The sequence below is a fragment of the Staurois parvus genome, unplaced genomic scaffold (assembly GCF_062004578.1).
Source record: "Staurois parvus isolate SC_StPar_1 unplaced genomic scaffold, SC_StPar_1.0 ptg001196l, whole genome shotgun sequence".
In the NCBI taxonomy this organism is placed as follows: Eukaryota; Metazoa; Chordata; class Amphibia; order Anura; family Ranidae; genus Staurois; species Staurois parvus.
Genome location: NW_028318992.1, coordinates 721,073 through 734,866, shown reverse-complemented (window position 1 = coordinate 734,866; position 13,794 = coordinate 721,073). Strand labels below are relative to the sequence as shown.

Genomic DNA, 13,794 nt, shown 5'->3' with positions numbered 1-13,794 from the left:
GCGTCATCTGGCAAGACAGTGGGCACCAAGTCACCAGGCACGACAGTGGGCTCTGACTCAATTGGCACGACAGCGGGCACCGAGTCACCAGGCATTGGATCGTCTGGCTCGACAGCGGGCATCGGGTCACCAGGTATGACAGCGGGCACTGGGTCACCAGGTATCAGGTCATTTGGCGTCATCTGGCAAGTCAGTGGGCACCGAGTCACCAGGTACGACAGCGGGCTCTGAGTCAATTGGCACGACAGCGGGCACCGGATCAGGTACCGGATCATCTGGATCAACAGCGGGCATCAAGTCAACTGGCCTAATAGGATCATCAGGCTGGATCAGTTCATCATGCTGGGTAGAGGCATCAGGCTGAGTGGAGGCATCAGGCTGAGTAGAGGCATCAGGCTGAGTAGAGGCATCAGGCTGAGTAGAAGCATCAGGCTGAGTAGAAGCATCAGGCTGAAGAGAGGCATCAGGCTGAAGAGAGGCATCAGGCTGAAGAGAGGCATCAGGCTGAGTAGAGGCATCAGGCTGAGTAGAGGCATCAGGCTGAGTAGAGGCATCAGGCTGAATACAGACATCAGGTTGGGTACAGACATCAGGCTGGGTACAGGCATCAGGCTGGGTACAGGCATCAGGCTGGGTACAGACCTCAGGCTGAAGTGCGGGTGCCGAGGCACCAGGCTGAACCACGGAAGGCAGGTTCTCAGACGGCAGGCTCACCGGTTTGGATACTGGCAGGATGGTATTGGTTGGAAAGAATTTCCGCTTTTTTCTGGTTTTAACTACTGGAGCACTGCAAGTAAACGCAGGTCTGCAAACGAATGGAGCAGCTGGAGACAGAGAAGAGTTGGAGGATGGAACAGGGGAGGGAGCAGTTGCTACAGAGGGCTTTTTTACAGGGTTAAAGGCAGGATAGGTGCAGCGAGTGGGGACAGGGTACTGACATGCGGTAGATAGCAGGGCAGGAGGAGCTGTTGGGAATGCAGGAATAGAGCTTTGAGGAAATAGATTAGAAGCAGGACTGGGTTTTTGTAGGCTGACTGAGGCTGGGTGCAACAAATCTGTCCATGTCTGCAGTATGGGTTGAACAAAGCTCAGTTTACACAAAGCCTGTCTGGTCAATGACTGCACTGCGTTTATACAATCTCTTAGTATCTGTGGTGAACATGCAGAATAACGCTCCAAGAAGCAATCCACATCATCCTCTAATAACCATACCATCGGCACTAAATGGCGGCAAAAATTCATCCCTGCATTCAAGGGTACCAGATGAAACCAACTCCGCACAAATCTGAATCAATGGCTGCACCTCAGAGAATTCTGTGCCCTGATCTACTAGAACATGAGCAAGCCGTATACATTCTAGCAGTTCATCCCGGGGATACTCCTTCAGAGTTTGATAAGCATACTCTCTGTCATCAAACACTAGCAGAGATAAATACACAACCTCATCAAGATCCATCCTTCCCATCAACAAACCAAGATGGCTTCCCTGTGCAGCCACTTCTGGTCAGGATTGGCCTTGGTGTAATGTCAGGGCTCCCGGGTATGACCAGAGGTGTGTGACTGACGCAGGGAAACGCAGACTTCAGATATGTTATAAACAAATAATTTATTGACACTAACAATACAAACATAAACGCAGTGCAATACTAAAACATAACACAGTGCAAACGAACCAAACCAAACCACCCACAGATAACAGTACATACAATGCAAGCGTCGTCAGGCAGGCCGGGTCAATATCAATCGGGCAGGTAGGTACAGGGGGAGCAAGCCGAGAATGGTCGGGGTCACAAGCCAGGTTCAGCAGGTAGCGGGCAGCGTGGTACAGAGGGTCAGGCAGAGGGATGGTCAGGAACGAGCCGGGGTCAGAGCAGGAGAAGTCAGCAGAGGTCAGATCAGGCAGGGTCAGCAACAAGACAGGAACAGGATGCAGGAACAGGATACAGGGCCCAGGAAAAACACACACCAAGGCAGAGTCTGCAGGTCTGGCCATCCCTTAAATACACCAGTATAAGCAGTTTCAGGTGTTTAGCTGGCTGCAAGGTTGAGTCTCTGATTGCTGGGAGCACCCGCTGGCCAGCCCTGGTACTGCAGCCCATAAGGCAGGCGAGTCCCACCATTGCTGGCCAGTCCATTCCTGACAGCCACTGTGCTGCCCATTACTGATGATGTAAACTGGTAAATGGTTCTAAAAAAAGTTCATATAATCATTCTTGAATAATGGAATGTCCTTCGTGTCAGATTACCAACTCAGAGAGTGCGCGTGGTTTATCCGTGACGAACAGTAGTGCATGAACTCGTGAAAGGTAAACCACCCTTGGGACGTGTGTATTACACTATTAAGCACCTTTCTGGCTCCTGTGGCTGAGCTAATTCCTCTCCTTGCCATTTTGGCACCCAACCTGATGGATGGATGGATGGATGGAGCTGGATGACTAACCCATAGCTGCCAGCATAACGCTGCACCCCCAGTTGTGTGATGTGTATAACCCATGCGCATTAATACCTTAACATAGAATAGTTACATGATTAAAGAGAAGGAAACTATATCCAGAGTGTCACTCTGAGGAAGTTACGTGGATCGGGACGTAAACGCGTTAAGGTACGCACTGACATCATTTCCGCTGGCGCTGTGACGTCATTGCCGGCGTCGGCGCCATTTCAGGAGGGATTGTGGAGCAAGTGGAGCTGCATGCATTTCTTAGCATGAGAACCATGGAAACACACCCATGATATGGGAAAAAGCTGATCTTTGTCATTTTACATGTGAGTGGGCATTTTATTTATATTCATGTTATTATTAAAACTGGATTACATTATGGAGGATCTTCTTTGTTTTTAATGGTATCGTAGACGGGTTTGTGGAATCGAGTACCTAGGAGATAGGAGAAGATATTGGAGGGATCTATCCATATGTTCCATCCTTTGATGATACCTTATTGGGTGTATAAGGTCACCTACATAGCTGTTTGGCCCAGTGGGTCGCATCAAGGAGGTGAGGGGCCATCTTGGCCATCTGTGGATTGACCGCACACTGAGTGGCACTGTGATCACCTCACAGAGTTTTGCTGTGATTTTTCACCATCATTGGCATTTATGGACTGCTGCACATAGTATTCATTTTATGAGCACCTAACACTGAATATTTATTGTGCATTCTATATGTGATATTTCCATTTATCTCATTTGTATTTTAGTATAGGTTGTTAGCGCTGCACTATTTTTTGTATTTTTATGTTCTTTCCTTGTGGTTGAGGCAAGTGTGTGCTGCTTATTAATAGGTGTTCCATTGAGCGCAGGAGTTTTTTTTCATTATCTAGTAGACCCCAAACTATTTGCTGAGAGGCATATTGAATCAACAGAAGAATTTATTTTTTTACCACAAGTTTTTGGAAAATGACCAAAATTTGTTTTGTTTTTTTTACACAAAATTGTCACTTAAATGATTTACTGCTCACACATGCCATGGGTATATGTGGATTTACTCCCCAAAATACATTCTGCTACTTCTCCCGAGTATGGGGGTACCACATGTGAGAGATGTTTTGGCAGTCTAGCTAAACACAGGACCCCAAAATCCAATAAGCACTTTCAGGCTTTTTAAAGGACTTTATTTCCTCATTACACTTCCAGACTACCTATCACAGTTTCGGAGGCCCTGAAATGCCAGGATAGCACCAAACCCCCCAAATTACCCCTTTTTGGAAAGTAGACACCCCAAGGAATTTGATAAGAAGCATAGTAAGTATTTTGCAGATCTCATTTGTTGCCACAAGTTTTTGGAAAATGAAGAAAAAAAACAAAAACATTTTTTCTATTTTATTTTATATTTCAAAACCTTGTGAGAAAAAATGAGATCTGCAAAATACTCACCATGCCTCTTTTTAAATTTCTTGGGGTGTCTACTTTCCAGAAAGGGGTCATTTGGGAGGGGGGGTTTGGTGCTATCCTGGCATGTCAGGGCCTTCGAAACTGTGATAGGTATTGAGGAAGTGAAATGAGGAAGTTACGTACCTTCAGGCTTTCAAAGTGGTCATTGGATTTCAGGCTCCTGTATGTGGCTAGGCTTCCAAAAAGTCTCACACATTTGGTATCCCCATACTCGGTAGAAGTAGCAGAATGTATTTTGGGGTGTAATTCCACATATACCCATGGCTTCTGCGAGTAATAAATCATTTAAATGACAACTTTGTGTAAAAAAAATGTTTTTGTCATTTTCCAGAAACTTGTGGAGAAAAAAAAAATCTTCCATGGACTCAATATGCCTCTCAGCAGATAGCTTAGGGTGTCTACTTTCCAAAAAGGGGTCATTTGAGGGTGTTTGTACTATCCTGGTATTTTAGCACCTCAAGAAATGTGATGAGCAGTTAGAAAGTATAAGCTGTGCAAATTCCATTATCTATACCATAGTTTGTAGACGCTATAACTTATAGCATGCAGCTTCTCCAGAAGACCCAGCTACTATGGGAAGTACCTCCCTAGTTGCTACCAGAGAACTACAGTACCAGTGGGGTGGAATTTTGTCCTGAAGTTACTAGAGCTACTCTCGCCCTCAGTGGGAGGAATGCTGTTTTTGATAATAAGTTCAAGTGGCAGTTTGTGTTTTCAACTGTTTTACTGATGTAGTGATTCCCAGCTAGAGTCCTCAGCTGATTACTTATCCTGTTAAATACTTGTAGTTATTTCCACATAAACTCACAGGTTAAAACTGTGTGCTCATCTTTCTACAGACCTTTAATGATTAATTATTTTGTGTACATTTACCTTTATCTGGAGTTTGTCCAAATATTAGGGATGAAATAAGATTTCCCCATACACCTGATGATTGGAATATTAGAAAAAAGAGTCCAAAGTATTGACTGACAATATCCTTGCCTTCTTTTTCTACGATCTTTGCATATCGATTTCCACTTATAGTCAAATATGTACATTTTGCGGCCCATAATGGGGCACCTCCAAATCCAAGAATCACAGATGTTGGGACGAGAGTATACCTGAAAGATGAAAGTATACAATATTTATGTTATCTTCAGATCACGCAAGATATGAAAAGAACTCTAAATTATGGTTAATTTCAGAACAGTTCTGCATACAATTTTGGTATGTCAAGTAGGGATGAGCTGAATGTTCAGTTCGAAGGAAGGTTCGCAGAACATGACTAATGATAGGGTACTGAAACCAAATCCATTTACAGTTGCAAGAAAAAGTATGTGAACCCCTTGGGATTACGTGGAGTTTTGCATGAATTGGGCATAAAATGTGCTCTGAACGTCATCTAAGTCACAGCAATAGAAGAACACAGTCTGCTGAACATAATACTACACAAACATTAGATGTTTCCATGGTTTAATTGCACATAACATGTAAACATTCACAGTGCAGGGAGGAAAAATATGTGAACCTTTGGACTTAATAACTGGTTGACCCTCCTTTGGCAGCAATAACTTCAACCAAACATTTCTTGTAGTTGCAGATCAGACCTGCACAACGATCTGGAGTAATTTTGGACCACTCCTCTTCACAAAACTGTTTCAGTGTAGCAATATTCTTGGGATGTCTGGTGTTAATCGCTCTCTTAAGGTCATGCCACAGCATTTCAATCGGGTTGAGGTCAGGACTCTGACTGGGCCACTCCAGAAGGCGTATTCTGTGCTGTTGCAGCCATTGTTTTGTTGAATTACTTGTATGCTTTGGGTCATTGTCCTGTTGCATCACCCATCCTCTGCGGAGCTTCAGTTGGCGGACAACTGGTCGTACGTTTTCCTGCAAACTGTCTTGATAAACTCTGGAATTCATTTTCCCATCAATGACAACAATCCGTCCAGGCCCTGAGGCAGCAAAGCAGTCCCAAACCATGATGCTCTCTCCGTCATGTTTTACAGTGAGGATGAGGTTTTGATGTTGGTGTGCTGTGCCTTTTTTTCTCCACACATAGTGTTGTGTGTTCTTCCCAAACAACTCAATCTTGGTTTCATCTGTCCACAGTATATTTTGCCAGTAGTGCTGTGGAACATCCAGGTGCTCTTTTGCAAACTTCAAACGTGCTGCAATATTCTTTTTGGACAGCAATGGCTTCCTCCGTGGTGTCCTCCCATGTACTCCATTCTTGTTTAATGTTTTCCTTATTGTAGATGTGTCAACAAAAATGTTAGCAAAAATGTTAGACTTACAGAGATTTCTGTAAGTCTTTAGCTGACACTCTGGGATTCTTCTTTACCTCATGCAGCATTCTGCGCTGTGCTCTTGCAGTCATTTTTACAGGACGACCACGCCTAGGGAGAGTAGCAACAGTGCTAAACTTTCTCCATTTGTAGACAGTCTGTCTTATCATGGACACATGAACATCAAGGCTTTTGGAGATACGTTTGTAACCCTTTCCAGCTTCATGCAAGTCAACAATTCTTGATCGTAGGTCTTCTGAGAGCTCTTTTCTGCGAGGCATGGTTCACATCAGACAGTGCTTCTTGAAACCAGTAAACCCAAAACAGGTGTGTGTTTCTTAAGGGCAGGACAGCTGTCAGCAACACATCCAATATCATCACACTGATTGGAGTCAAGGTTGGCTCACTCCTGGCTCCAATTAGCTCTGGGAGAAGTCATTAAGCTAGGGCCTCACATACGTTTTCCTCCCTGCACTGTGAATGTTTACATGTTATGTGCAATTAAACCATGGCAACATCTAATGTTTGTGTAGTATTATGTTCAGCAGACTGTTTTCTTCTATTGTTGTGACTTAGATGACGTTCAGAGCACATTTTATGCCCAATTCATGCAAAACTCCACGTAATCCCAAGGGGTTCACATACTTTTTCTTGCAACTGTATGTGATATAAACAATTGCAGCCCACACCATTTTATTCACTATGGTGTCTGTTTTAAAAAATATATAATGTTTGGGGGTTCAAAGTAATTTCCTAGCAAAAAATACAGATTTTTTTCATGTGAACAAAAAGTGTCTTCAGGTGGTTAGAAGAGTGAATGCTGGGCATAAAACGCCCCCACCCCCCAAAATTACCTCTTTTTGGAAAGTAGACACCCCAAACTATTTGCTGAGAGGCATGTTAAGTCAATAGAATAATTTATTTTTTTACCACACGTTTTTGAAAAATTACAAAAAAATTATATATTTTGTTTTATACAAAATTGTCACGTAAATGATTTATTGCTCACACATGCTATGGGTATATGTGGAATTACTCCCCAAAATACATTCTGCTACTTCTCCTGAGTATGAGGATACCACATGTGAGAGGCTTTTTGGCAGTCTAGCCAAGTACAGGTAAACTGAATAAATCAGTATCCAAATATTACAAAAAAAATGTTCAATTAAATGTGCAAAACTTATAAATTTGTGAAAAACTTATAAAATATTAATACCCTTCCATTGACACTTAAAAATCACACTTTCACCCCTGAACGTCCAAAGTTTAAATCATGAATCATTTTTAGTGTCAATCAAATCTTTCTAGCAATCTTCAAAGTGATATTCCAAAAATGTAAATGAAATCCAATATCGCAGAGAACCTCATAAAAAACAGAAACGGAGATAGTGTATTATCCTCAGTGTAACAATATATACATACGTGAAAAAATTGTGAAAAACATAATATAAACACTGCTTGAGAACATGTGATTATAGTGCAGCACTCTGAGTACACTCCAACAAAAACATTACTCCGTGAAAATCTCATGGATACTTCTATGTGAATACTCTAACCATCAACATGTGATCAAAAAGCCTTATTCAATTGTCACCACTCTAACATTAAATCTTCCAATGTTATTTCCAAATGCCAGATAAGATATATATCCTCCCCCATCCAATCACAGGTACACACCCATGGAAGAGAGACAATAACCATATAATGTAATATGTATATCCAGACTTTTATTGGTTGTGCTTACATGTATAGAATGATAAAAACTAGAGATGAGCGAAGTATTCAAAAATTCGATTCGACTGATTCGGAGAATTCGTGGAAAAATTTTGATTCGAGTCGAATATATTCGCTGCGAATTTAACTTATAAAAGGGTGTTTCTAGGCTTCAGAGAGCCTTTATATTAGTGCAGAACACTGTACCTTTAATTTAAATGCCCTTGGAGTCTGCTGGGGAAGAGAAATAATACTGACAGTCAGTATGACATGCAGATGAGTGCCGTCGATCTTAGAATCACCGCACACTTCACTCATTTGGGCAGTCACGGGGCCAAAACCAGAGTGTGGAGCCACAGTGTGGCGGTGGAGGCAGCAGCAATGGGAGGCCATACAGCACCCTATGACAAAAATGGAAACCACCAGCAGTGTGAGGAGACCTGAAAGTGGCACATGGCAGAGTGTGGCGATGGAGACAGCAGCAATGGGAGACCGTACAGGGACCCATGAAACACTCTGGACCTGGCAGCAGCATGAGGAGGCGGTACAGGGGCCCATGACAGATTACGGGCCTGGAAGCAGCATGAGGAGTTGGTACGGGGGCCCATGGCAGATTACGGGCCTGGCAGCAGCAAAGGGAGGCCGTACAGGGACCCATTACACACTCTGGACCTGGCAGCAGCATGAGGAGGCGGTACAGGGGCCCATGACAGATTACGGGCCTGGCAGCAGCATGAGGAGTCGGTACGGGGGCCCATGACACACTCTGGACCTGGAAGCAGCATGAGGAGGCGGTACAGGGGCGCATGACAGATTACGAGCCTGGCAGCAGCAACTTGGACAGGAGGACGTTCAGCTTCTGCACCGTCGGGTGCGTGCTTGCAAACTGTTGTCTCTTGGAAACGGATTCCAAGAAAGACTGCTGACGGAATCCGTGAAGAGGAGTAGCAGGAGAAGGAGCATCTGAACGAGCGGAATATGCCAACAAGCGACAACAGGGGCCCATGACAGATTACGGGCCTGGCAGCAGCATGAGGAGTCGGTACGGGGGCCCATGGCAGATTACGGACCTGGCAGCAGCAATGGGAGGCCCGTAATCTGCCAGCACCCTATGACAAAAAATGGAACACACCAGCAGTGTGTGAGGAGACCTGAAAGTGGCACATGGCAGAGTGTGGCGATGGAGACAGCAGCAATGGGAGGCCGTACAGGGACCCATGAGAGACTGTGGACCTGGCAGCAGCATGAGGAGGCGGTACTGGGGCCCATGGCAGATTACGGGCCTGGCAGCAGCAATGGGAGGCCCGAAATCTGCCAGCACCCTATGACAAAAAATGGAACACACCAGCAGTGTGAGGAGACCTGAAAGTGGCACATGGCAGAGTGTGGCGATGGAGACAGCAGCAATGGGAGGCCGTACAGGGACCCATGAGAGACTGTGGACCTGGCAGCAGCATGAGGAGGCGGTACTGGGGCCCATGGCAGATTAGGGGCCTGGCAGCAGCAATGGGAGGCCTGTAATCTGCCAGCACCCTATGACAAAAAATGTAACACACCATCAGTGTGAGGAGATCTGAAAGTGGCACATGGCATGAGACACTGTGGACCTGGCAGCAGCATGAGGAGGCGGTACAGGGGCCCATGGCAGATTAAGGCCTGGCAGCAGCAATGAGAGGCCCGTAATCTGCCAGCACCCTATGACAAAATGGAACCCTGGGCTGGGGCAGGCAGAACCGCCGTATCTTTATCACGGTTTTCCCAGGCCACCGAATGGCGACGCTGCATATGCTGACGCAACGCTGTAGTCCCAACATGGGCCCCCTGGCCACGCTTGACTTTCTGGCCACATAGTCGACATACGGCTACGTTTACTTCCTCGGGCGGCTTGACGAAAAATTGCCACACCGCCGAGTAGGAAACTTTGCCCCCGCTACTCCTCACTGGCTGACTGCTACTTCCTCCGTGCACACCGGCACCACTACTGGCCGTGGTGGTAGGCTGCAGTGGAGCTGGTGCTCTACTCCGTGGCCGTTTGCCTCCACTGACACTGCTGCGACCCTGCTGCCTCCTGGCAGCAGCAATGGGAGGCCGTACAGGGACCCATGACACACTCTGGACCTGGCAGCAGCATGAAGAGGCGGTACAGGGGCCCATGGCAGATTATGGGAGGCCCGTAATCTGCCAGCACCCTATGACAAAAAATGGAACACACCAGCAGTGTGAGGAGACCTGAAAGTGGCACATGGCATGAGACACTGTGGACCTGGCAGCAGCATGAGGAGGCGGTACAGGGGCCCATGGCAGATTAGGGGCCTGGCAGCACCCTATGACAAAAAATGGAACACACCAGCAGTGTGTGAGGAGACCTGAAAGTGGCACATGGCAGAGTGTGGCGATGGAGACAGCAGCAATGGGAGGCCGTACAGGGACCCATGAGAGACTCTGGACCTGGCAGCAGCATGAGGAGGCGGTACAGGGGCCCATGGCAGATTACGGGCCTGGCAGCAGCAATGGGAGGCCCGTAATCTGCCAGCACCCTATGACAAAAAATGGAACACAACAGCAGTGTGAGGAGACCTGAAAGTGGCACATGGCAGAGTGTGGCGATGGAGACAGCAGCAATGGGAGGCCGTACAGGGACCCATGAGAGACTCTGGACTTGGCAGCAGCATGAGGAGGCGGTATAGGGGCCCATGGCAGATTAGGGGCCTGGCAGCAGCTATGGGAGGCCCGTAATCTGCCAGCACCCTATGACAAAAAATTGAACACACCAGCAGTGTGTGAGGAGACCTGAAAGTGGCACATGGCAGAGTGTGGCGATGGAGACAGCAGCAATGGGAGGCCGTACAGGGACCCATGAGAGACTCTGGACTTGGCAGCAGCATGAGGAGGCAGTATAGGGGCCCATGGCAGATTAGGGGCCTGGCAGCAGCTATGGGAGGCCCGTAATCTGCCAGCACCCTATGACAAAAAATGGAACACACCAGCAGTGTGAGGAGACGTGAAAGTGGCACATGGCAGGGGCATGATTCATGGCGGATTTAGTCAGTTGTGTCAGGAACTGGTGGTTTGAAATCCAGACTAATCCACGCCTGATTCATTTTCACAAACGTGAGTCTCTCCACACTTTGGGTGGACAGTCGTGTCCTCCGCGGAGTTACAATACCTCCTGCCGCACTAAACACGCGCTCCGATGCCAAGCTACTGGCCGGGCATGACAGCCTTTCAAGGGCAAATTCAGCTAGTTGGGGCCAAAGGTCAAGTTTCGTTGCCCAGTAGTCAAGGGGATTGTCTACCTCGGTTGGCAGGGTGCTGTCCAAGTAGGCCTAAGCCTGTTGTTTGAGGTCCTGCTCCAGGTCCACCTGATGCTGCTGCTGCTGCGGCTGGTTAGTAGTTTCCTCACTGCGCTGGTGAAGAAAGCTACTCATCATCGACTGCAGACTGAGGCAGCCACTGCTGGTGGAGCTGCCACTGCTCCTACCACCCCACCCCTCCCCTGCTGCCATGGCAGCGGAACGCGAGCGCACAGGGCCCACAGTGTCTGAGGATGGACGTTGGCGCAGAAAGGCAGAGACCAGCTGACTACATAGGTGGTTTTTATAGTACGTTATTTTGGCCTCCCTCTCAGCAGGTGTGAAAAAGGCCACCATTTTTGAACGGTAGCGAGGGTCCAACAAGGTGGACAGCCAAAAGTCATCCCTCTGTCTGATGGTTATTATTCGGCTGTCGCTACGCAAGCAAGCGAGCATGCTATGGGCCATTTGTGCCAAAGAATGCGAGGGACTCCCTGCCTCCATCTCCACAGCATACTGCCACGGTGCGTTTGGGTCCTCTGTCTCCTCCTCCTCCTCCTCTACCAGATGCTCCTGGTCCTGCTCCTGTCCGCTGAGTGGAAAAACCACCCATTTCACTCAATAATTCCTGAGCACCAATGTCCTCCTCTACCTCCTCCTCTTCTTCCTGTCCTGCCCCCACAGGGGTCATGTGGCGTTGAGATCTGTGCGCCACGTCTACCGCACCCTGACCAGCCATTGTTAACAGCATTTGTTCCAGGACGTGCAACAGAGGAATGACGTCGTTCATCCCATAGTCCTGCCGACTCACGAATAGCGTGGCCTCCTCAAAGGGCCTGAGCAAGCGCAGGTGTCACGCATGAGCTGCCAATGGCTGACATCTAAGTTACACAGGGAGTACCTTTATCCGCTTGTAACATCAGGAAATCTGTGATGGCCTTTCGCTGTTCGTAAAGGCGGTCTAACATATGTAGGGTTGAATTCCACCTTGTTGCAACGTCACAGCATGAGGAGTCGGTACGGGGGCCCATGGCAGATTACGGGCCTGGCAGCAGCTATGGGAGGCCCGTAATCTGCCAGCACCCTATGACAAAAAATTGAACACACCAGCAGTGTGTGAGGAGACCTGAAAGTGGCACATGGCAGAGTGTGGCGATGGAGACAGCAGCAATGGGAGGCCGTACAGGGACCCATGAGAGACTCTGGACTTGGCAGCAGCATGAGGAGGCGGTATAGGGGCCCATGGCAGATTAGGGGCCTGGCAGCAGCTATGGGAGGCCCGTAATCTGCCAGCACCCTATGACAAAAAATTGAAGATGGCAGAGTGTGGCGATGGAGACAGCAGCAATGGGAGGCCGTACAGGGACCCATGAGAGACTCTGGACCTGGCAGCAGCATGAGGAGGCGGTATAGGGGCCCATGGCAGATTAGGGGCCTGGCAGCAGCTATGGGAGGCCCGTAATCTGCCAGCACCCTATGTCAAAAAAATGAACACACCAGCAGTGTGAGGAGACCTGAAAGTGGCACATGGCATGAGACACTGTGGACCTGGCAGCAGCATGAGGAGGCGGTACAGGGGCCCATGGCAGATTAGGGGCCTGGCAGCAGCTATTGGAGGCCCGTAATCTGCCAGCACCCTATGACAAAAAATTGAACACACCAGCAGTGTGTGAGGAGACCTGAAAGTGGCACATGGCAGAGTGTGGCGATGGAGACAGCAGCAATGGGAGGCCGTACAGGGACCCATGAGAGACTCTGGACTTGGCAGCAGCATGAGGAGGCGGTATAGGGGCCCATGGCAGATTAGGGGCCTGGCAGCAGCTATGGGAGGCCCGTAATCTGCCAGCACCCTATGACAAAAAATTTAACACACCAGCAGTGTGTGAGGAGACCTGAAAGTGGCACATGGCAGAGTGTGGCGATTGAGACAGCAGCAATGGGAGGCCGTACAGGGACCCATGAGAGACTGTGGACTTGGCAGCAGCATGAGGAGGCGGTATAGGGGCCCATGGCAGATTAGGTGCCTGGCAGCAGCTATGGGAGGCCCGTAATCTGCCAGCACCCTATGACAAAAAATTGAACACACCAGCAGTGTGTGAGGAGACCTGAAAGTGGCACATGGCAGAGTGTGGCGATGGAGACAGCAGCAATGGGAGGCTGTACAGGGACCCATGAGAGACTCTGGACTTGGCAGCATCATGAGGAGGCGGTATAGGGGCCCATGGCAGATTAGGGGCCTGGCAGCAGCTATGGGAGGCCCGTAATCTGCCAGCACCCTATATCAAAAAATAGAACACACCAGCAGTGTGAGGAGACGTGAAAGTGGCACATGGCAGGGGCATGATTCATGGCGGATTTAGTCAGTTGTGTCAGGAACTGGTGGTTTGAAATCCAAACTAATCCACGCCTGATTCATTTTCACAAACGTGAGTCTCTCCACACTTTGGGTGGACAGTCGTGTCCTCCGCGGAGTTACAATACCTCCTGCCGCACTAAACACGCGCTCCGATGCCAAGCTACTGGCCGGGCATGACAGCCTTTCAAGGGCAAATTCAGCTAGTTGGGGCCAAAGGTCAAGTTTCGTTGCCCAGTAGTCAAGGGGATTGTCTACCTCGGTTGGCAGGGTG

The 13,794-nt window shown here is 48.3% G+C and overlaps 1 protein-coding gene across 2 annotated transcripts in view; it reads right to left on the bottom strand.

The window, feature by feature from the left end:
• Positions 1-13,794, bottom strand: part of UNC93A (unc-93 homolog A) — a 729,857-nt gene that overhangs the window by 536,375 nt on the left and 179,688 nt on the right. For both annotated transcript variants that reach the window (XM_089660014.1, XM_089660015.1), the window contains exon 3: positions 4,765-4,994. In XM_089660014.1, coding sequence (XP_089516140.1) covers positions 4,765-4,994 — 230 coding nt within the window. The remainder of the gene's footprint in view (positions 1-4,764; positions 4,995-13,794) is intronic.